Here is a 20,893-nt window from a genome sequence, read left to right as displayed (position 1 = left end):
TTCTGGCCTTTTCCTTGGAAAGCTGAGACTGAGAGAGGATGAGAATTCTGAGAAACAGCAGAAAGAAACAATGTCTTCTGCCCACAGGAGAAGAGTTGCTTTGGCAGCCTCTATAAATCCCATGGTCAGGTGGGGACTTATCTTCTGCTTCTCCTAACTCTGTCCCCTCCTTCAGGATTCAGATCAAATTCCAGTTTCTTCATTGCTCCCTCCAATTACTCCATCTCATTTGTGAACTCTCCCCCACAAGTTAGATGAGCAATGGGAAGGACATGACATGAGTCCTAACCATGAGTCTTCAGAATCATAGAAATTGGCAAATGATGGGGTCACTAGTGATGCCCCTCAAGTGGGACACAGGTATTCTCAACCACACCTCTGCCAATGCTATTTATCATTTTGATATGTTCTGTTTCTTATTTTTTTTTAAAGATAAGGTATTTAAAACTTGCCTGGGGGTCATGCAGCTAGTAAAGGTATTTAAAATTTGCCTGGGGTCATATAGCTAATAAGAAGCAAAGCCAGAACTTGAACTTGTTTTGTCAGATATATAACCACTACACAGTATTACCTCTGTAAAGATCAAATTTTATTATTTTAGATGTATTTTAATGAAAATCTTTCAGAAATGGAGTATACATTTCCAGATTCAAAAACAGAGAAAACTAAACGTGGCCCCTGATTTCTACTCTCTCATCACAGAGCAAAAACAGTGGCTGTCAGGTGTGATCCCAATTTAACTCTTACACCTTCAAATGAACTCCTCTAGCCCTTGCTGATGCGTGAACATGAGAAGGAGGAAGAAGAGGCTTTGTCTACCTGCACTGCTTTCCTTATGCTGACTTGGTTCCCCTCTAAATGTTCACAAACACATATACTTGATCTTGTATATTTATATAACTGGTTTCCACTCAGCACACTCCCAGCACATCCTGTACCACCCCCAGGCAATTCCATGGTGCTGCTGGCTTCATGCCCATGTTTCACTTGTGCAGGCCCCTCTTCGCACAAATACATCTTTCCAAGAGCGGTGTTGTGTCCCGAGCTTCCTGGTTTGTGGCCTGGCAGTTCCTCCTTGGTGAAAACCCTAATGCCAGTGATCTCTTCTAAGTAATGTGTGCAAACCACTTTGAGCTTCTGTGATCCAGATTTGTGAGAAGCCTGATGTTTGCTTTCTGTAACATCTGATGGAAAGTGGTTCCTGTTAAACCAATATTTTTTTCATTTTTCATTATTCTCTTATTTTTTGGTCTATCTTTGGTGCAAACTTATTTTCCTTCATATGGTAAAATCTGCTTCATGCTAAAATATTATTTTATTTTGAGCTTACAAATACATTTTATGGTCGATTTTAACATTTATTATTTTATGCCCTGGAAAATGGCATTTTGGTCAGGTCTCAATTCAGAATTATTATAATGAATACACAACGATTTATTCTTATATAAAATATGGTTCCATGTCTAGAATTGGATTTTATATTGTTATTACTCTGAACTTAACATTTCACTGGCTCTGACCACATCTCCAGCTATTATTGAGACATTCTCTTTCTCTTCCTGTCATAGTACACTGCTTCTCATCTGAAGAGCAGGATAAGCCAGATTCATGTATTTGTTAAGAATCTTACCCAGAAGAGCCAATAAATCTGAGAGAACTGAGGAAGCAAATACATGGCTTCATCTGGGGCAGAGTTTCCTAAGTGAGGCTTTTTAATACTTCTGAGTCAGAGCTGTATTTTGAAGTTGATATTTTGAAGTGGAAGATGTAAGGCAGATAAGTGGAATATTACAGTCTTTTGGTAACCCCACAGCCTTCTAAAGGACAAAGACAACATTTGTTTATTGACGACAGAGTTTCCTGAAGGCTGCCATCTACCTGAGGCCCTTCCTTGATAAGCTCTCACTTCTAGTGCCTGAAGGGTGTCTAGTCTGAAAAGACTCTCATTTCTACTTATGTGACTGGTATCTTCACTGGGCGAAGATGTGTGAACAAAAGGGGCAGAAAAATAATATGTTGCCGTTACAACCTTACTCTCAAAACTAGGTTCCCATCAGCAGAGTGGCTATTGACTTATTTGTGAAGCCGGATACTTCTGGACTTACTAATGTGGCATTCCAGTTCATTTGGGTAATGCTGGGCCTGGGACATGTTCCTTCACATTTGCGTGTGTGCGTGCACGTGTGTGTGTGTGTTTCAGTTACCCCTTATGGCTTTTTGCACTGGTCCTGTCCATGAATGCTTGTCATTCAAACTAAAGACAAGGGTTCCATTTAGGGTCCTCTCCTATATATAGCAACTCCCGCTCTAAAACACCCTGACGGGGGGGTGGAGGGGGTGTTTGGGTGGTTCAGTCAGTTAAGTGTCTGACTCTTGACGTCAGCTCAGGTCATGATCTCATGGTTCCTGAGTTTGAGCCCCACATCAGGCTTATCAGGCTTGGCCCACACAGAGTCTGTTTGGGATTCTCTCTCCCTCTCTCTGCCCCTCCCCCACCCATGCTCTTTCTCCAAATAAATAAACTTTAAAAAGAAAAAAAAGCCAAGGATTTGTGGCCAAAATTCCTCCAAATTATATCTGATAACAAACAAACCCTTCTGATTCAGAGGGCCTCCAGTTAATTAATTATAGGACCCAACTAAAATCATTTTTGGCAGATATTGTCCAAAGTCTAATTGGTTCATATTCAATTATCCCATAAAATAGGTACATTTATTTAGAAGCTAAAGCAAGTACATCTTTAAATTAATTCAACCTGGCAGTTTCACCAGAACACTGCTTTGATCAAAACTGTGTTATCTGTCCAGGTTTTATATGGTCATTGAGGGGAACTAGTAACAACTGCTCCAACAGTTTACAGGCTCAAAGCTTCTTCTCATGCTCTATAGTGTAAAATTTTCAGGACTTAATTAATCATTTTTTTCAAGTACCAGAAAAGCCCCAGAACTAGTTCCTAAGATATATGCTAGTTTTCTGCATTTGGCCACCACGTGATGGTCCAATGACTATCAATCCAAGTAGACAGCATATTTTGCCTGGTCACATTTCATAAAATAGTATAAAATTGCCATCTGTTTATTTTTTATTTCCAAAGAACACAATTCCATCCTCAATTGCCAAACTCTCTTTAAAAGAACACAGTGTCTAAAAATACAACACCAAACTGTCAACTGTCCAATTCTTATCAAAGCTTCAGGTTTAGAAAAGTGATGTTGATGGACAGTTATTTAGAATATATGACCCAGTGGCACATAAAGTCTATCATTTGATCAAACGACATCAGAAGGCACAGAACCGAACCAAGTGGTCTTGGCTTCTGCAGAACTCTTCCCAAGCTGTACTGTAGGTGCCAAGCCCTTGGCTTTGATCAAGAGACCCTAGAGGGAAAAGCTTATGAGACCAGATGCCACATTTGCTGTAGGAATATCGCCTGGAGACACTGCACTCTCAGTCACTCAGTGCCCCTTTTATGAACCTACCATGAAATGCATTTTGGAATCCATGCTAACATAATCTATAGCCACCTGAAGAGATATAAACCTTGTTAAAATCACGGGTGTCATTGACTCTGGGCTGCAATAATGGGTAGGTTCCTCCAGTCCAGATATCAATATGATGGTGCCTAGAGGAGCTCCTTAACTCAGGACTTTATGGATCTATTAAAAAGACCAGTGGGAACTATATACTTTATACTATATAGTAAACTTGAACTTCATTTATTTATGATGACTGGGAATTCTGGACAACGGAGTAGTGGTATCAGTTACCAGGCCTTAATAAAAGGCTTGGCTGGTTGGGACTTTGAGAATCATTTTGTTTTCCTCCTCCTCTTGCCTTGTTCCCTTCCTGCTGATGAACAGGCTCTGCATTGCTCTTGGCCCATCCAGACCTGAGCGGAAATTTTCTCTTGTTTCTGAGCACTTTCTTATGAGATTCTGTGCTCTTGCTCATGTTTGTCACACGAGCCTTCAGCAAATGCTGACTGAGGAGGACACCTCTGCAAGTGCCCTCTACCAAATCCACTTATGAGCCCAAGGATAGCAAATTGCCCCTTACCTTGGGGCCCCCAGTCCATGCCCTCCATGAAAACTGGTTCTGCTGGCCCAGCAATGATGCAAGAAGAAGGTTTACTTTTGCATATTTTGCCTTGCACAAGTAATTTTCTGCAGAATCACACGTTGAGCAGAAAGTTGGGGCACCAAGACAGTCTCCAGCTAATTCTCTAGGAAACAGCATCCTTGGCTACTACAGCCCAGGAAGGTTCCTGTGGAAAAATTTTACTTATAGCTCAGTGGAGGGAGCAAGAGCTTTGGTGCCTTTGGACTTGAACTTTAATCCTGACCTTGCCTCCCCCTAGCTGTGTGATCTCAGGCAAGATAGCTAATAACCTCTCTGAGCCTTGGTTTATTCATTTATAAATAGTACTTACCTTGACAAGCTTGTAATAAAGGTTGCAAATTACTGCTTCTCTTGAAGAATGGAAGTGGGAAGGGAGAGGAAGAGAGGAAGGGCAGGAGAAGGCACGAAAGAGATATATTTTTTTTTTTTTGATAAATCACCTCTCCTCTTTTCCCCTCTGACTCTCAGAAAACTTAAGAGATAAATTGCATATTCAGTTTGAATTGTAGATAAAAAACTGACCTATAATTTTGAATGTTTATTTCCTACTTTTACCCATTCCTGGGTCCTCAGTCCTCATTTTTAAGTCATGTTTATGGTTCATTATTTTGTGTGGATTCTTTTAATTGATGTGGGTTTTGAGCCTTGCTTAAGGTTTGTAGAACGTCTCAAATCTTTTATGGAACAAGATGTGGGGTGTGTGTGTGTGTGTGTGTGTATGTGTGTATAAACATTCTGTGTTTAGAGATGTTGCCATGAACACTTTGTGAAACTCTATAATAATATATGAAGCAATCTCGCATCCCATCTTACTTAATCCTCCCGATGACCCCGTAAAATAGATATTAGTAACTCCATTTCTGAGATGAGGCAACTAAGACTCTGAGAGTGGCTTTCCTCAGATTACTTAACCTCTTGCAAGGGTCGGAATTTGACGTGCAACCCAGGTCTTTGGAATCTCAGCCCAGTGTTCTTTCTTCTGCCTCTGAGCTGCCTCTCCAGAGTCATTAGCTATTTCAGGTTTGCTGTTGGGCCTAATAAATAACACCCATAACAATAGTGCACATTTATTGTGCACCTGCTATGTGCCAGGCATTTTATTTGCATCATCTCATTTAATGCTCCCCACAAGCCAATGATGTAGCTACTGTATCATCCTCCCTTATAAACTATGAACAACACAGAGGCAAGCTCCCCAAGGTCAAGACCAGTAAGGGGAGGACTGAGGATTTGAACCCAGCCCTAGTGCAAGTTCAGAGCTCTCACTCTTAACCAGTACCCTCTAAATGCATCAGTTCTGTCTCCAAGTGACACTTCCTGAGGGCAGTGTTCAAAGGACTTTGGACTTGTGTGATGTCACCACGTGGCTGTGATAGAAGCAGACAGCAGCAGCAGGCTGTCCCTGTTTCCTTGACCTCTCCCCAGAAGGGAGCCAGCTATAAGTGGGCAGCCGGACAGCCTATATCACTAACCTGCCGCGGCTCATTAAAGTCTCCGGCTCTGTGATCTCATTCAGATCTGTGAGAAAGGGTCATGATCATTGCCTTTGTGTCCCCTGATTCATGCTTTCCTTTAGGGTCAACTGTTCTCTGTGATTTTCTTAACATTCTCTTTGCTGCCTGCTTTAAGACTAACATATATGGTAATAACAAAACACACGTTCTAGGGACTGGCCCCCAGAAGCACCCTGGGAGTGTGTTTGGAAGTATAATTAATACCTTGAAGACTGTTCTTTTTATCTTTTGAATTTATTCAGTTTTAGAGCTTTTTGCCTTCAGATATGCTTCTATGTTATAATAAACAAGGTTAAATATTTCTGGAAATATTCAGAGGGAGTGGTTTTTTTTTTTTTTCATCTTAATATATGTGTACCACCGCTTCTAACATTAGGAGGATTATTTTCTCTGTTGCTGTGGCCCTCTCAGCTGAACCTCCAACTTTGTGCTTGTCGTTCTGTCCTCTGCTCCCGGCAACACCTGAGGTCTGATCCCTGCCCACTACCGGATGACTGATCTCAGGTAGCTGCACAACTTCTTGAAGACTTGTGTTTTTTTAGGTTCTTTTCAATCATAAAATGAGGATAATCACCCTTTCTACCCTTGGGTTGTTAAGATCTGATGAGATATTTTAAGTTAAAGTGCTCTGAAAACCATACATTATTGCCATAAAAATGTAAGCCCACCACCATGTCAAGCACCATGGCTGACAAAGGCCATGTACATAAGGGACATGCCAGCACTCATTACAAAGGCATTTGGGCCTGTGGTGATTATCTGGAAGGAGACTAGAAGTTCTATAACTCTGTCCATTTGCCTACCTGTCATGAATCATAGGCAATGATTTTGGAACCGAGGTTCTGATGACCAACGTTTTTGCCCAGATCATCACAAACAAGTCTGTATAGAGACAGAACAGGGTGTTTGAGTACAGCTTCCTTTTTAGTGACACTTCTCATAATGGGGGTCAGCACACCACAGCCAGTGGGCCAAATCTACCCCATGACCTGTTATTATACATCCCACAAGCTAAGAATAGATTTTACAATATTAAATAATTGGAAAAATATCAAGAATAATGTTCGTGCCATGTGAAAATTATATGGAATTCAAATTTCAGTGTCTATAGTTTTTAATTTTACCAATAACAAATTTTGTAAAAATTTATTCTACAAGTACCTACCTAATATTCTTGATTTTTGGCTGTTGGCCTGTGAAGCCTAAAATTCGTACTATTTGGCCCTTTACACAGAAAGTCTGCTGGCTCCTGTCTTAAAGCATTCATTCTGCTTTTGAATCCAAGGGACTCAAAAGTCCTCATCAATTTGAATGCTTCCATGCCACTCAGGGACTTTATTTGTGCTGAGACCCTAAGGGAGAGATGTTCTATAGGCAGAGAAGACTAAGGTTTGCTTGGGGACTGAAAGAGCAGATGGGTCCATTTAGGACTTGATCAGGATGGGAATGGCCAAACAAAGGAATGTGACAGAGAGAAGAAGAGATGTAAAATGCTAGCAGTGGAAGAAACTGGTTCCTCAGTCCCCTTGGAGATGTGACCCAGATACAGTGCAGCCCCATGTGTGGTCTCATTGCCCTGTGTGGGACGTCTGTGCATTGGACTCAACACTATTCATTCTATTGCCCTCCTCCATTACTGAGCAATAGGTATAAACGGAGCAAGCAATCAAGGGTTCTGATGCTCTGGGGGCGGGCGGGGAGAGAAGGGAGTCTGCGATGCGGAACACACAGCACTTGGGACCTCCTATGCCCTAGCGGATTTTCCTCCGGCCCCATCCCCATCCCTCTCTGCCCCTCCTCTGCTCAGCTGCCATCTTCCTTTCTCAGGTCAGGTTGCTCCCAGCCTCTGAGAACCACAGGCCCCATCAGTCTCACCTTCCGTCCAGGCCTTCGATTTCTCTCCTCCTGTATGACTTAGCTTTGTCCAGACCATCTCACATCTCTGCACTCACCACTGGACTCTTCCTTGAGGTCTACCAGCAGGTGCCCTCTAGGGGGCAGGGGTGGGGGTGGCGGCGTGGGTGGGGTTAGAAAGGACCTATGAGCTTTCCTGGCCCGTGGGACACTGGGGACTGTTGTGGTGCCATGTCCCCACTGGCAGTACTGACAAGCGCCGTGTCTCTGTGTGGATTTCTAACACATGGGAAAGTGGAGCCAGGCCCCCGACAGAGACAAGAGATCAAAGCAAGAGGAACAACCTTCTTTGCACCGGCCAAGACCCAGTGCATGGAGCTGAGCTCTGCAAAAACTGAAAAGGCGAGGCAGGAGTGTCCGTCTCCGAGCCAGGCTGGACAAAAACAGACTTGCTGTGGTTCCAGAGGGGACTGTCCAGTCGTTATCAGGGCTTTCCCTAGTCTGTGGCTTACTTTTGCTGGGTATGTTGTGCACCGTTGCAACATCAATAAAGCTATTTAACGTAGCTCTGCAAAGAGCGATGGATCCAGAACTGAGGAAGTGGAGGGCGCAGCTAATGACCTGCATCGAACAACCCTTTGATTAAGGAGGAATGGACTCTCCGGGGGAATGGGGGGATGACCGAGCCACCTGTGGAACCAAGGACAGAATGTCACTGAAGACTTTCTGACAAGTGCCCTTTCCTGGGAACACTCTACTAGAAGAAAACGAAAGCTTATTTCGCCACCAACTCCTTTAAGCAGAAATGAAGTCTTAGCGAGTAAAATAACCCTGATTAGCACAACACTGCAGAAAAGCCTCAAGGGTCTGATTTCACCGCCCCTCTGGACTTTCTCTTCAGGCAGTTAAGCGTTCACAAGAAAATCCCTTCTCTTTATGTGGCTTCTTCAGCCGCATCACTTTGTGAAACAATTTTTAAAAGACGAAACACAATAACCCCCCACACTTGTATTGCTCTTATCTGTGATGCCTCTTTCAAGTTCCAACTAATCTTTAATGTGCTTAATTTCTCCCCACCCCCAAGCCTCAACCATTAAATTTAAAAAAATAATAATAATAAAGAGGGAGAGGGGGAAAAACAGACGTCCCTTGTGTTACTCAGCAAGAGTGTGTGATTTGTAAGATTTTAAAAATCCTTCCAGCCCTGCTTATTTTGACAAAACTACTTAACACTTCAAGCAATGAACTACAGGGCATAAAAGTATAATCTGCAGAGAAAACCTTAATCCTCTACAGTAACCTATTTGAATCTCCTCAAACACATTTCTGTGTGTAGGCCTGGAGAATTAAGTCAATTGTTTGATCTGAGAAGAAAGGCAATTAGGGCTCTCTCTTGATCTTTCTGGTTGAATTCTAGTCAGGGGCAGTCACTGTTCTCAACAGCTCCATTTGAGACCCCTATTATTATAATAATAGAGGTGAGCATTAGAATCGCTACAGTTAAGGGTCTTGCTGCATTTTCATTATGAGTTGTTTTATCTGGGAGTTTTCTATTGTGATGGGCTAATATTCAGCATACAAATGATTAGCTAGCTGTGGATTTTTGTTTGTTTGATTTTGTTTTGTTTTGTTTTTTAAACTCCATTTAAAGCTTCCTCCTTAACCAGACAAGTATTTCAGGACAAATGGGAGAACATTTGGAGAAGCAGCTATTTGAGTGATGGGACAGCTGTGTTCACTCACCACCGGGTTACTGGCAGAGATCTGACAGGGGTCTCTTCAAAGGGACATCTCTGGGGCCTCTGAGGGTGCAAGACAGAGAGGTAGAATGTAGTTGGGGGGGAATGTAGTTGAGGGAAAAGTAGGGGTTCTGCCCTCGTTTGCTTATAGCCGCTCCCAAATTCCCAAATAGAAGTCGCAATCTAGCTGGAGGTGCCTATCGGAGCAACGTTTACATAGTGCAATGATATGAGATGGAGTAAGATCATTAGACCACAGCAAAGAATATTGGAGAGGGAGTTGCTGCTGGAGATTATAAGGTCAGGTGACTAAAGCCTGTCCCAAGCCACCATCACTGATGACCACACCTCGGGCTTCTGTGGCTCTATCTCATGATCTAGAACAAAGCTCCTGGAGCCATTCTTTGTCTTGTCCACATATGTGAGCTGCCCGCCTTGGAGAGCGGTGAGAACATCAGCTCCGGGAAGACAAGAGGGGTCGAGCTGGTTCCTCTGCTTCCTGCAGGATCCCCGTGGGCTTGTGTTGTCCTGTTCTGGCCTCCAGCTCCTGACCAAGTCCAAGTGTAGGAGGTCCCAAGAGGGTACAGATGCCGTCTCCTATGTGTCATTCTTGTTGCCTCAGCCTCAGAGTTCCTGCAGGAGGGTGCTTGGAACAAGCTGGAGTTGTGCTTTAAGGTAGCTGAGGCTTGTGGAAGAATGGCAAGGAGGAGGCTGGTTATTTTCATTCAGTCGACAGTGACGGAGAGCCCACGGTTCAAAGGTAATTTCTGATGGTCCTGCCAGCCAGGAGCTGGTGGTCCAAGGGGGGCAAGATTGGCGAGTCAAGACATAGTAACAAGATGGTGTGACAAAGGAGATGAGGAAAGAGCCCAAGGATGTACACTTAAATTTAAGGTTCAAGGAAAGTCTTACAGGACACAGTTTCTGAGTTGGTGCCCAAAAAATGAGTAAGCCGTAATTAGCAAGGAGGTGGCCTATTCCGGCAGCACAAAATCCCGGAGGGAAACGTAAAATGTGTTTGAACATCTGCAACCTGTTCAGTCAGGATGGAGTCGGGGGGCGGCGGTGGGTGAGAGAGAGGAGGTAGCAGAGGCGCTAATGTCCAGTTGTTAGGAAATTTAATTCCCTGGTAAGGAATCTGGTCTTTATCTTATAGGCAATGAGGAACCCATGACATATTTTAAACAGGATAGTAACATGAAGAGATTACCCTTTAGATAAAGAGAATATATTTGTTTTCTACTGCTATATAACCAATGTCCACAAACTTAGCTGCTTAAAAAATACCCCTCGCCTAGCCAAACTGAGACATAAAATGAACCACCACAGCCATCTATTACCCAAAAGAATTTGAGAACTGGCACTATTAAAATAATTATTGTTGGGAAGGGAGGGCTAAAATTACATTTGCCACAAATTTTGAACCTAAATTTAAAATCAAGCCTTTACATCTAATACGGAGGATAAAGGGAAAAAGCAAGCAAAACCACAAGAAAGCTTGTTATCACATCCAGAAGGTGGGAGATTCTATGGAACAGCTGACTAGGTTTCTTCAACTAGTTATGAAGAGAAAGAGGACTGGCAGGGTGTTCTAGATTAAAAGTGACTTAAGAGACATAAAAACCAGAGGCAATGTATGGATCCTGCTCAAATAATTGCTTGGACAAACCCAGCTGTACGTTTGAATATGGACTGGTTACTAGGAATTATTAAGGAGTTCTTGATGATTTTGTTAGGTGTCATGATGATGTTGTAGTTGAAAAAGAAAACAATACATTTGACCTGAAAAAAGGCTTTTTTGTCATGGGGAAGAGAGTCAACAGACATGGGGGCTGACATCATCTCCCAAGATCAAACTGAGGTTTGACGTCGTCTGATTCCATCCTTCCTCCAGAAGGAATGAGCCTCTCCCTCTCTCGGATCCTCTGTATGGTACCTTACAAACACGGGTGTATGTGTTTCCTTTTCTAAAGGGCGAGCTTCTTGAGGACAAGGACTCTGCTTAAATCTTCCATGCCCAGGACATAGTAGATGCTACAAACACTAATAAATCTCAGAATGAATGCTCTCCAAACCCTAAGTCATAGATATGAATTTACTCTATTTCATGGTCATTACATTTTAACATTTTAAAATATGAGTTGGGCATTTCTGACCCATAAATAAAACATATCAAAATTAAATAAGGAACATTATCTAGTTCAGTATAGCATCTAGTAACAGGTGGGTGAACATGTTCTTTTTTATGTGATTGGGCTGGCAAATATTTAATTTGGGTTGTTCAGTGCCTGCCTCAGAAGTAGTTGTGTTAGTTAAGGTGATGCTAGCTGCTATAATAGATAAGCCCCCAAATCTCAAGCAGCTTAACACACAGCTATTTGTTTTTCACTTATATAAAGTCCAAATAGGAGCCCCCTATCAAAGGAGGGCAAGTGGTGGGATAGGGATAAAGGCTCTGTTCCATGCAGCCATTCACATTCTCACTGAAGGTGGCTTTCAAAGTCCCCCTCCCTGGATACCAAAATCTAGTCAGTAAATTGGAGAGGAGCTATTGACATTCAACGCATGGGAACTAGCCACTAAACCTCACTTCAATGCAAAGAACCTGGAATGTTGGGCAGGGACTTCCTGAACACAACTCTACAGAGCAAAAACCCTTTGTGGCCAGTTATCTCCTCCACAGGTTGTTCTCTTAAATGTTCTGATATTTATGCAAAATAAATTATTATAACGTCTAATTATTCTTATTTCATCCCTCATAAGATAGAATAAGTACTAAGGGTCCAGTGAAGAATCTGGGGCTAATAGCTATAGGGAACTTGTGTGCCACGCTTTAGTAAATACATTGTTACTCCCAGTTGAGAACACTCTCATGTGAAACCTGCGTAATTCACAAAGGGTCTTCTTCACTTTGTAGAAGGTCATTACAGAGAAATGTCACAAAACATTACAAAACTTAAAAGATGATTGAAATAATTCTCAAACAGCCCATTGGTTTAAGAAAATCTTATCTAAAGATGAAATAGCTCAGATGAGAGCAGAGTTCCTTCTCTGGTATACATGTACCGAATGTGTGACATCTATAGTTTCAAAGTGCTGCATCACTGGAATGGTGTCCTGTCTCCAACATAGGAAAACCAGTGTTCTCCTTTGCAGATGTACAAATGGCACTGAAGGTTTTAAATCCATTTCTAATCTGTACTTCGGCTCAAATATCCTTATTGGGCTGCAAAACCATGTATCCAACTGTTTATTCAACATCTCCAGAGACATCCCTCAGGCCCCTCAAGTTCAACAGCAAACTCAACTCAACACCTTTCTTTCTAATTCTGCTTTTCCATAAATGGTCTGTAACCTGATTGTATAAAATTTAGCCTGGTGTTCCCTCACTTCACTTCTCCTACCTCAGTGGTTCTCAACCTGGGGTGATTTTGCATCTAGGGGATATTTGGCAATGTCCAGAGACTTTCAGTTGTCACAACCAGGGGAAAGGATGCTACTGGCATAATGGGTAGAGACTAGGAATGTAACTAAATACCTTACAGTCCCTCCTGCCCCCAAGGAAGAATTATCTAGCCCCAAAGGTCAACAGTGCCAAGACAGACACCTTGCTCTACTCCACGTCCTGAAAGCTCTACAGCCTATCTTTCAAATCTCTTCTATCCCAGCACCCCCATTCCCAATGTCTTGTTACAAGCCTTCATTACATCTCCCATGGTATACAGTGGGATCCTAACCCATTTTCTTGTTACCCAATCCTGTTGCTCCTTTGGAAAGACCTGTCCTCCCCCACCTTGCAAGTGGTCTCTCATCTTTAAGGTTCAGTTAACTCCCCAAATATTAAACCTTAATGCGAACCTTCCCAGTGTGGCCTACTCTCCCTCCTTCCCCTCCAGTCTCAGTTGGAGACCCTCTGTCTATAGACACACCATTACCTGTTTCCCAAACTAGACCCAAGTGACTTATGAGAAGGAACCTTCATATTCAGCCTCCATAAATAATAATGCAGTTGAAATAATATATGAATGTACTCTCACTGGCACTTCTCATGATCAGAATAAGGTGAGAAGGCTGGGCTGGCTTGGGTAGGAGGCAGGGTGGACGCTGTGGTCACAGTGGCCTGCTATGTTGAGTTGGTCAACGTGCCTAGTCACAGAATGTGTCTGCTGGCCTCATTATTGCTCTACAGAGCCCCTGGAGCTAAACTGCCCTGATGGTGTGTTTGATGTGTTTCACTGTTAGGTACTCTAATGGACTTCTTCAGGTTTCAAGAACTATTAATATGGAGAGAGTAAATGAAAAAGGCCAGAATATTAGAGAAAAAGTCAAAGTCCATTAAAAAGTCCCAAGCAGCATGTGGCTCTGGCATTATTTTAATGCATAAAGACTAGTCAAAATACTTGTATAAAAATTTCAAATATCTTCCCTTGTAACAGTCTCAAGGCCACTGATGAATCCAGCATTCCTTCCCGTCCAGTCTTGCTATCTGTGTGGAGGGGGAGCACGAGGACACCCTTTTCTTACAGATACCATCTTACATTTTATGATTAACAAATTAAGAAGCCCTAGACAGGTCTTCTCTCACTCCTCTAATATGTGTGTGAGTGTGTGTGTGTGTGTGCGTATGTGCATGCAACATTTACGACAACAGATTGCTTACAACCTACACATCTTTCATTAGTCAATAAATTACAGTGTATCTACAATTGGTACTTAAGATATGCATTAATATGCAGCCATCAATGTAAATGTAAATGTGGATTCAACACAGAGATATGCATGATGTATTAGTTAATGAAAAAGGAAGTCTATGGAAACCATATGTATGGTATCTAATTGTTAAGGCATACTTGAGTGCATATGTGTACATGTGTTTATATACAGAAGGTCTGACAGTATACAAAAGTTCTTGGTGATGGAATCATGGGTGATTTATTTTTCTGCCTATGTTTCCTACTTTCTCCACAGAATTTCCAAAATAGCATATGTTTCTTTCTCCTGCTAATAAAAGTAATATATTCCCCAAATTTTCAATCTTGCATATGTAACATTTAATAGTTGTAAGTAAGAAACTCTCCGGATACCTGAAAAGCTCACTCACTCTCCTCCTTCAGATCATAACTCAAATGAAACCGTTTAGGGATCTCATGAACCACCTGATTGAAAACAGCACCCATCCCACCATCCTGCTTTATTTTTGGCCATCAACTACACCACCATGTGACCTATGTTTTATTTTCTTGTCTATTGTGTGTATTCCTTACTAGTACATTAGCTCCCTGAGGGCAGGGAGTTTTATTTTGTTCACTGCTGTAACCCCAGAGCCTAGAATAATACCTGATACACAGTAGTCATTCACTATGTATTTGCCAAAATAATGAATGAAAACACATTTGTTTTAAAGAAGAGGTTTTGCCTTTATTAATAAAAAACAAGTGATATTCAGTTTAAAATAACATTTTTTAAGAAAATGTCATGCCTTTTAATGTAACGTTAGCCCATTATTGCAGGGACCACTTTAAGCTGATGAAAGCCACAAGGTCCTCATCCTGCCCCCCGCCCACTCCCAACTCCCCCCGATAGACACAAAATCCAATACAATTTCAGGAGCTTCTGAGACTTCCTTTAAGTCCATCTATAAACTTCTTAAAGCATCCACTGACCCCAGAGTTAGAGTATCTGATTTAAAGTGTCATCTGGCTTAGAGTCGTGATCTCTCCCCTATTCTGATGACTCAAAGAATATATGTCTATCCCCACTCCCACTAACCAGTTAAACATTAAAGGGATCCCTTCTACAAAGAATTCACTGCTTAATGAGGGGTAAGTTCAATTTCTGCAGTTGAGAAGACGATAAACATCCAGATGAAAGCTGAAAAATCTAGTTAATAATCCAGCGATTTCCAAAAGTATAGATGTTAATAGAGTGTAGCCCAAATATCTAGTGAGGCGAATTTTTCACTTGTCAGCTGAAAGTCTTGTGACACAATCTCAGACAGACATAGAAGAACATGATCTATTCCACATAGAATATGCTTTTCAAATTTTATTGTTTAAAGAACAAAATAAAAGGGAATATGCACATCCACCAAAGTAAGGTTTTCCATTAAACAGAAGAGAAACCAAATACTTTGTAATAAAGATCATCCAGCTAAAAACAGCGTATTAGATCAGTAAAACAACAAGAGCGATTTTGACTTTGTGTTTTATTTCAATGGGCACACTTCATTCATTGTCTGTAGGAAAACTAGGCTAGATCTCAATGGGCAACAGTCACAGTTATTAAGCAAGTAAATACGCCACCACTTCCGTGCCCGCCTTTATTTCTTTATGTCTTCAGTCTCATCTGGCTCTTTCTCTTGATGCTCTCTTTCCCACCTCATTTCTTTTAACTCTTGTCTGTACTTCCGTTCAATGAACCGCTTCTGATGGGCCATCTGGGGAAAGTTATCTGACACGAGGAGATACATTTTATACTCAATAAAGGGTAGCCTCTAGTGCAAAGAATGATGTAAACTAACCACACACACATTCAAGGGAAATGGAGAGCTGCATATTCTAAGGCAAGAGGCAAGCAACTGCTCGGTGGGCTCCCTTAGTCTTTTATCATTCAGAAACACAGTGGAAGTCTGCACCAGGACCCCTAATTCTAGATTGCAATATCTGAGATGAACTTGAGTATAAAAGGCACCAAAACATATAGAAATGTTAGAACACAGATGTGTGGTTTCAGAATGGTTCCAGGTAGGCAGGAGATGTCTTAACACAGTTCTCCTAGTAAGAAGTGATTGTCAGAGAGAGATTACAGAATACAGTCAAATGGACCTGTGTATTTTTGCAAAGTTAAAACCAAAAGCTTCATACAAATAAAGGTATTATCACACCATTAGTTACCAAGAATTAAAATTTCTGAAAAGAAGAAAAAGATTTGGTGGACAAACGGCGTTAAGTCATTATTTCTGATAATTCTATTTTTAAAAGTTTACCACGAGATACCCAAAGTTATGTCAGCAACAGCAACACAGGTAAAGCATTTTTATTTAGTTAAAGGAAACAGGTCACTCATTGGTATAGTTTAAGCTACAAGTGGTTTGATATTTGACGCTGTGCAAGAGTGTCAGACACAGTGTAAACCTTGGTTAAGATTTAAAAATTTTATGACTCAGCTATCATTTGTGGTATATAACAAGTGTAGAGATGGGATAAGAAATCAAGGATGGAATAAGGAAAAAGTCACTTTATACACGCAGTCAACAAACACTTATATGTTTCAACAACAAACATCACAAACGGATGCGTGCATGAATGAGAGCCACCCAAAATACCTGGTAACACAGAGGGAAAATGGCGCTGTCCTGCCTAACTGAGTAAGGGGTCGTTCTATACAAGAGCTCCTACGTCACATTTAAAAATATGAAGATTCAGAGATGTGGGAGAGAGAGCACGGCATGTTTGGGGAAGAGCAAGTTTATTTTTTGTTAAAGTTGAAGCTTAATTAAAGTGGATACAAATAGACAGCAAATTTCTAAATTATTTCCCCCCCTTTTTTATATAGTGTTTCATCCTCAGCCCCAGGTGGGAGAAGGGACAGGAACACAGTGGTAGGAAAAACATCTGAGTGGCAAGCAGTGAATCAGATGTTGTATATCTAAGTCACTGGCTGATTTTGAACAAAAGACATATATAATGACATCTGTATTTTAGAAATAAAGCAGGAATAAAATCCAATTCCCTAAATGATATCAAGTTGACCTTCTGTATTATATAAAACACAGGTTTCACACACTGTAAGGACTTTAAAAAAAGATAGATAGATAGATAAAATAAATAAAAGTAAGCTATAAAGCATGTTTCTACAAAATGAGTCCTACCTTCCTCAGTAAATTCTATTCTAAAACTTAATTTGCATTAAAAAGATCCCACCACTCAGATGTAATCATTGATAAACCTTTAGAATATATCCTTAAGTTCCCTAAGAAGTAAAGTTATGCTACACACATACATACACAGTGTAAATGTGTATATATTACATAAACACATGAAGACTTCATCATTTCCCCACCCACCCTTATTTTGGGAGAGAACACCATAGGTACGTTTTTATGGGTACACTTTTGTTTTTAAATGTATCCTAGTATAAGCATTTCTCTATACCATTACTCTTCAAAAATACTGCTGTAATGATTGCAAAATATTACATTTGGGTAAAGCAAGAATGGGTCAACTACTGCCCATAGGCCAAATACAGCCCACCACCTGTTTTTGTAAATAAGGTTTTATTAGAACACAGACACATCCACTCACTTGCATATGAATCATTCCTGCCCACTACAATGGCAGAGTTGAGTAATTATGACAGGACGTTATGGCCAGCAAAGTTTAAAATATTTACTATCTGGTCCTTTACAGAAAAAGGTTGCCAATCCCTGGGATATACCATAATTTATTTAAACATTTCCCTACTGTTAAACATGCAGTTTGATTTACTTTTTTATTTTCTGACTATTATAAATCAAGTTGTCACTATCATCATGGCATGTGAACTTTAGCTCATAACTCCAGTTGTTTCCTTAGGTTTGATTCCTAGAAATGAAGTCTCCGGATCAAAGATCCTCTTTAAGGACCAGATACAGATGGTCAAATTGCTTTCCGGCTATTAAACAATTCACTTCTACCAGTACATGTGTAGAGGTCAGTCTCAGAACAGACCATCTCTCTAATACCGTGCTATTGTTAAAAGCAAACAAAAAGCTCCAAAGACAACCTTTAACAGTCTTATAGGTAGAAAACAGAATCTTACTTTTATCTCAATATGTGATTGTACGTTTGTATATAACAAATGAAAAAATTCCCAACAGAGTTAACTTAAAACTTTCAATGAAGATTCCATGGACACTGGAACCTGGAAATACTAGCTACTGCCCCGACTTCTCCTCCCTCCCCACACTGAGGAAGCTACTGTCTGCTAATTTCCACTTGGCTCTTGGCCCTCTTGCCTTTCCTGGAATGTCGCACAGCTGAGAACCCTGGGCCTCTTTACTTCTAGCTTCCCCCACTGTGCGCTCTCTCTCCCACACTTAGCAGGTACCAGTACTTGAAGCGTAATAGAATTGCACTGTCATGTTTAGCTCACAGGTTCTGCTGGGCAGCACAGTAAGTATATGTACTTCAGAAGAAAATCCTCTGCATTTAAGCCTTCAATTTACAAAAGACTATGCAATTTCCTACATGGCCAATTATGTAATTGCAGTGTCTTCAACCCAGCCATCCCACTCTTGGGAATCTATCTCACAGAACTAAAAGGACCAATATATTGTCATTTATCGTCAACAGTGATTCAAAAAAGAAACCAGAAAGAGTGTCCACCAAAACTAAAAAAGGTGAATAAAATATGGCAAATCCATAGCACGAAATACTGCACAGCTATTAAGAAAGAATGAACTGGGGGGAGTGCCTGGATGGCTCAGTCAGTTAAGCATCCGACTTCGGTTCAGGTCATGATCTCACGGTTCGTGAGTTCAAGTCCTGCATCAGGCTCTGTGCCGACAGCTCAGAGCCTGGATCCTGCTTGGGATTCTGTGTGTCCCTCTCTCTCTCTCTCCCTCCTCCCCTCATGCTTGGTCTCTCTCTCTCTCTCAAAAATAAACATGAAAGAAAAAGAGAAAGAAAAGAAAGAAACAAAGAAAGAAAGAACTGGGGCTACACCCTACCATCTATAGAGCTGCCCATGATATGTTACTGAGTAAGAACAGAAAGATGCAGAAAAGTATGTAAATGTATCATTCTACTAAAACAGTGGCCAAAAACTAAAAAGAAAAAACTTTCACTTACATAAGATTTTAGAAATATAGAGAAATATGCAGAAAAAAATACACTAGGTTGTTCACACGGGCTCCCTGGGTCAAAAGTGGAACTCCACACAAAGAAGGAAAATGAAAATCAAAAAGCATTTGGAAATACTTAAAAAAAAAAATTCTTCACCCATTTTATACATATCTTATATTCTACTACACTCTATGTGGAGAATAATTATGAAGAAAAGAAGATCACATTTTATCAGTACTTACCATTTTTACATTTCCTCATTTTCTCTCTATAAAATATACATTATGAACATACAATTATACAAAAAGGGACAGGCTTACATTTTTCAAGTGCATCCATTGCTGCTCCCATTTCCGCTTGCTGAATACTATTAAATAAAATAAAGGTAAGGTGCAGTTTAAAGATTTTTTTCAGAAACACAAGCTACGGCTACAAATTGTTCAGGCTGATTTTCATGTTCACTGCATAAAATTTTATCAGATTACTTCTGTCACATACTGAATTGTACAAGTCAGGAATATACACAAGGGCGTGCAGGAACATTATTTATTTGCACAAAGCCTATTTAAGTTATTTGTTCCCCATCTTTAATACTTAATACTGTAATAAAATGCCTTCCATATTAGGTCTGAAGTATTTCTTGCTTAAGTTTAAACATCCTTAGCATAAAGTTTAAAGAAGCAAAGAGAAAAAAATATATGTATAGACAGACTTCTAATCACTTCTCAATTTAAGATATAAATTAGGTGGTTCAAAGAAAGATGATAATATACATAACTCTTTTTACCTGAGAGATGTAAGCATTTCCAACAAAGCTCAAATGAATAACGATAAGAAATCAAATGTCTAATGGCTGTTATCATGCACGATGTGTCCCATAAAATACTTGCAACAATGTTGGGTACCCAGCAATGTTGGGTAACTAAAACTGGACACAACTTACCTGCGCACCAGGTAATGTGGCTTTCTCAAGGTAGCCAAAGTCCCTTATCCAACGGTATTCGCACTGTCCAAGGCCAATCTCAAGTTTGGGGCTGAGCTCGGTGGGGACACTAATCCTTGGGATTCACTTTGCTATTACCCTTTAACATTCTATAATCGAAGTTTAGAAAGACAGACTGCAGAGAGCTTGGAAGTACCAAGTAAGGACTTCGCAGACACACAGGATGTTCATTCAAAGAAATTAAAAGTATCTTCTCTCGTACCTTGGTCCTTTCCCGCAGCCTATTCTTTCTCCCTTGAAGTACACTGCCACAGTGTAGGTTCTAGCATGGGAGGGTCCTACTGTCTGCAGAGTCCTGAAAGGAAAAAAAGGAACTTTAATTAGGGTAAAGTGTTATTTAATTGTTACTGGTAATATATAACTCTAGGAAAAAACATGTACTTACCACTCAGAGAAAGGTAAAAATAACAAGAAAATTCAAGGAGTAAGTTTATTTGCTAACCTAACAAATATAGAGAGAGCTTTTAAAGTAGGAAATTTTTTAAAATTCTACACTGGATTTTCATATTTTTTCCCCCAAAGCATTATAAACAGTATCTGAAGGCTAGCACCAAAGTGTAAGATATTTTGAACAATTTCTAAGTGTGTATACTCCAAGTATCATAAAACTAACAAACTTCCAGCAGTGAAAACGTAACTATTTCAGTCTGTTCACTGTTCTTCAGTGCTAATCACAACTGAAAATGATAAGTATCTGGGCAATACACCTCAAGCCACACCTGTATGGTTTCATCCTTTATGAATTCTTCCCAATGTCTGGTATCTTATCTAAAAGATCAGAAGATGTATTTAATTTCTGAAACACCTGAGATCATTTCAGAGGTTTGCTATGATGCCAAT

General features: G+C 40.6%; 2 protein-coding genes across 8 annotated transcripts in view; both read right to left on the bottom strand.

The window, feature by feature from the left end:
- Positions 1 to 765: 765 nt before the first annotated feature.
- Positions 766 to 7,566, bottom strand: LOC122198547. The gene is made up of 4 exons (XM_042903218.1): positions 7,509 to 7,566; positions 6,437 to 6,515; positions 4,057 to 4,098; positions 766 to 1,201 (listed from the first exon to the last, which is right to left on the bottom strand). The coding sequence occupies exons 1-4, from the start codon at positions 7,564 to 7,566 to the stop codon at positions 766 to 768; spliced, it is 615 nt and encodes a 204-aa protein (XP_042759152.1).
- Positions 7,567 to 15,256: 7,690 nt separating this feature from the next.
- Positions 15,257 to 20,893, bottom strand: part of DROSHA (drosha ribonuclease III) — a 125,192-nt gene continuing 119,555 nt past the window's right edge. For all 7 annotated transcript variants that reach the window (XM_042952722.1, XM_042952709.1, XM_042952717.1 and 4 more), the window contains 3 exons: positions 20,256 to 20,348; positions 19,371 to 19,417; positions 15,257 to 15,676 (listed from right to left, as the gene is read on the bottom strand). In XM_042952722.1, coding sequence (XP_042808656.1) covers positions 15,546 to 15,676; positions 19,371 to 19,417; positions 20,256 to 20,348 — 271 coding nt within the window. In that variant the 3' untranslated portion in view covers positions 15,257 to 15,545. The remainder of the gene's footprint in view (positions 15,677 to 19,370; positions 19,418 to 20,255; positions 20,349 to 20,893) is intronic.

Source organism: Panthera leo, chromosome A1 (genome assembly GCF_018350215.1).
Source record: "Panthera leo isolate Ple1 chromosome A1, P.leo_Ple1_pat1.1, whole genome shotgun sequence".
Lineage (NCBI taxonomy): Eukaryota > Metazoa > Chordata > Mammalia > Carnivora > Felidae > Panthera > Panthera leo.
Note: the sequence above shows the minus strand (reverse complement) of the source record. Positions and strands in the feature narration are given on the sequence as shown.

What these genes read in the sequence shown, in the direction of transcription:
- LOC122198547 (XM_042903218.1), bottom strand. Translation starts at nt 7,566, where the DNA reads ATGGTCTGGACAAAGCTAAGTCATACAGGAGGAGAGAAATCGAAGGCC. An exon ending in TTGCCTATGATTCATGACAG is followed by an intron (nt 4,099 to 6,436) that starts GTAGGCAAATGG and finishes TTGCTGGGCCAG; the next exon opens with CAGAACCAGTTTTCATGGAG. An exon ending in CATGGACTGGGGGCCCCAAG is followed by an intron (nt 1,202 to 4,056) that starts GTAAGGGGCAAT and finishes TTGGTTTAACAG; the next exon opens with GAACCACTTTCCATCAGATG.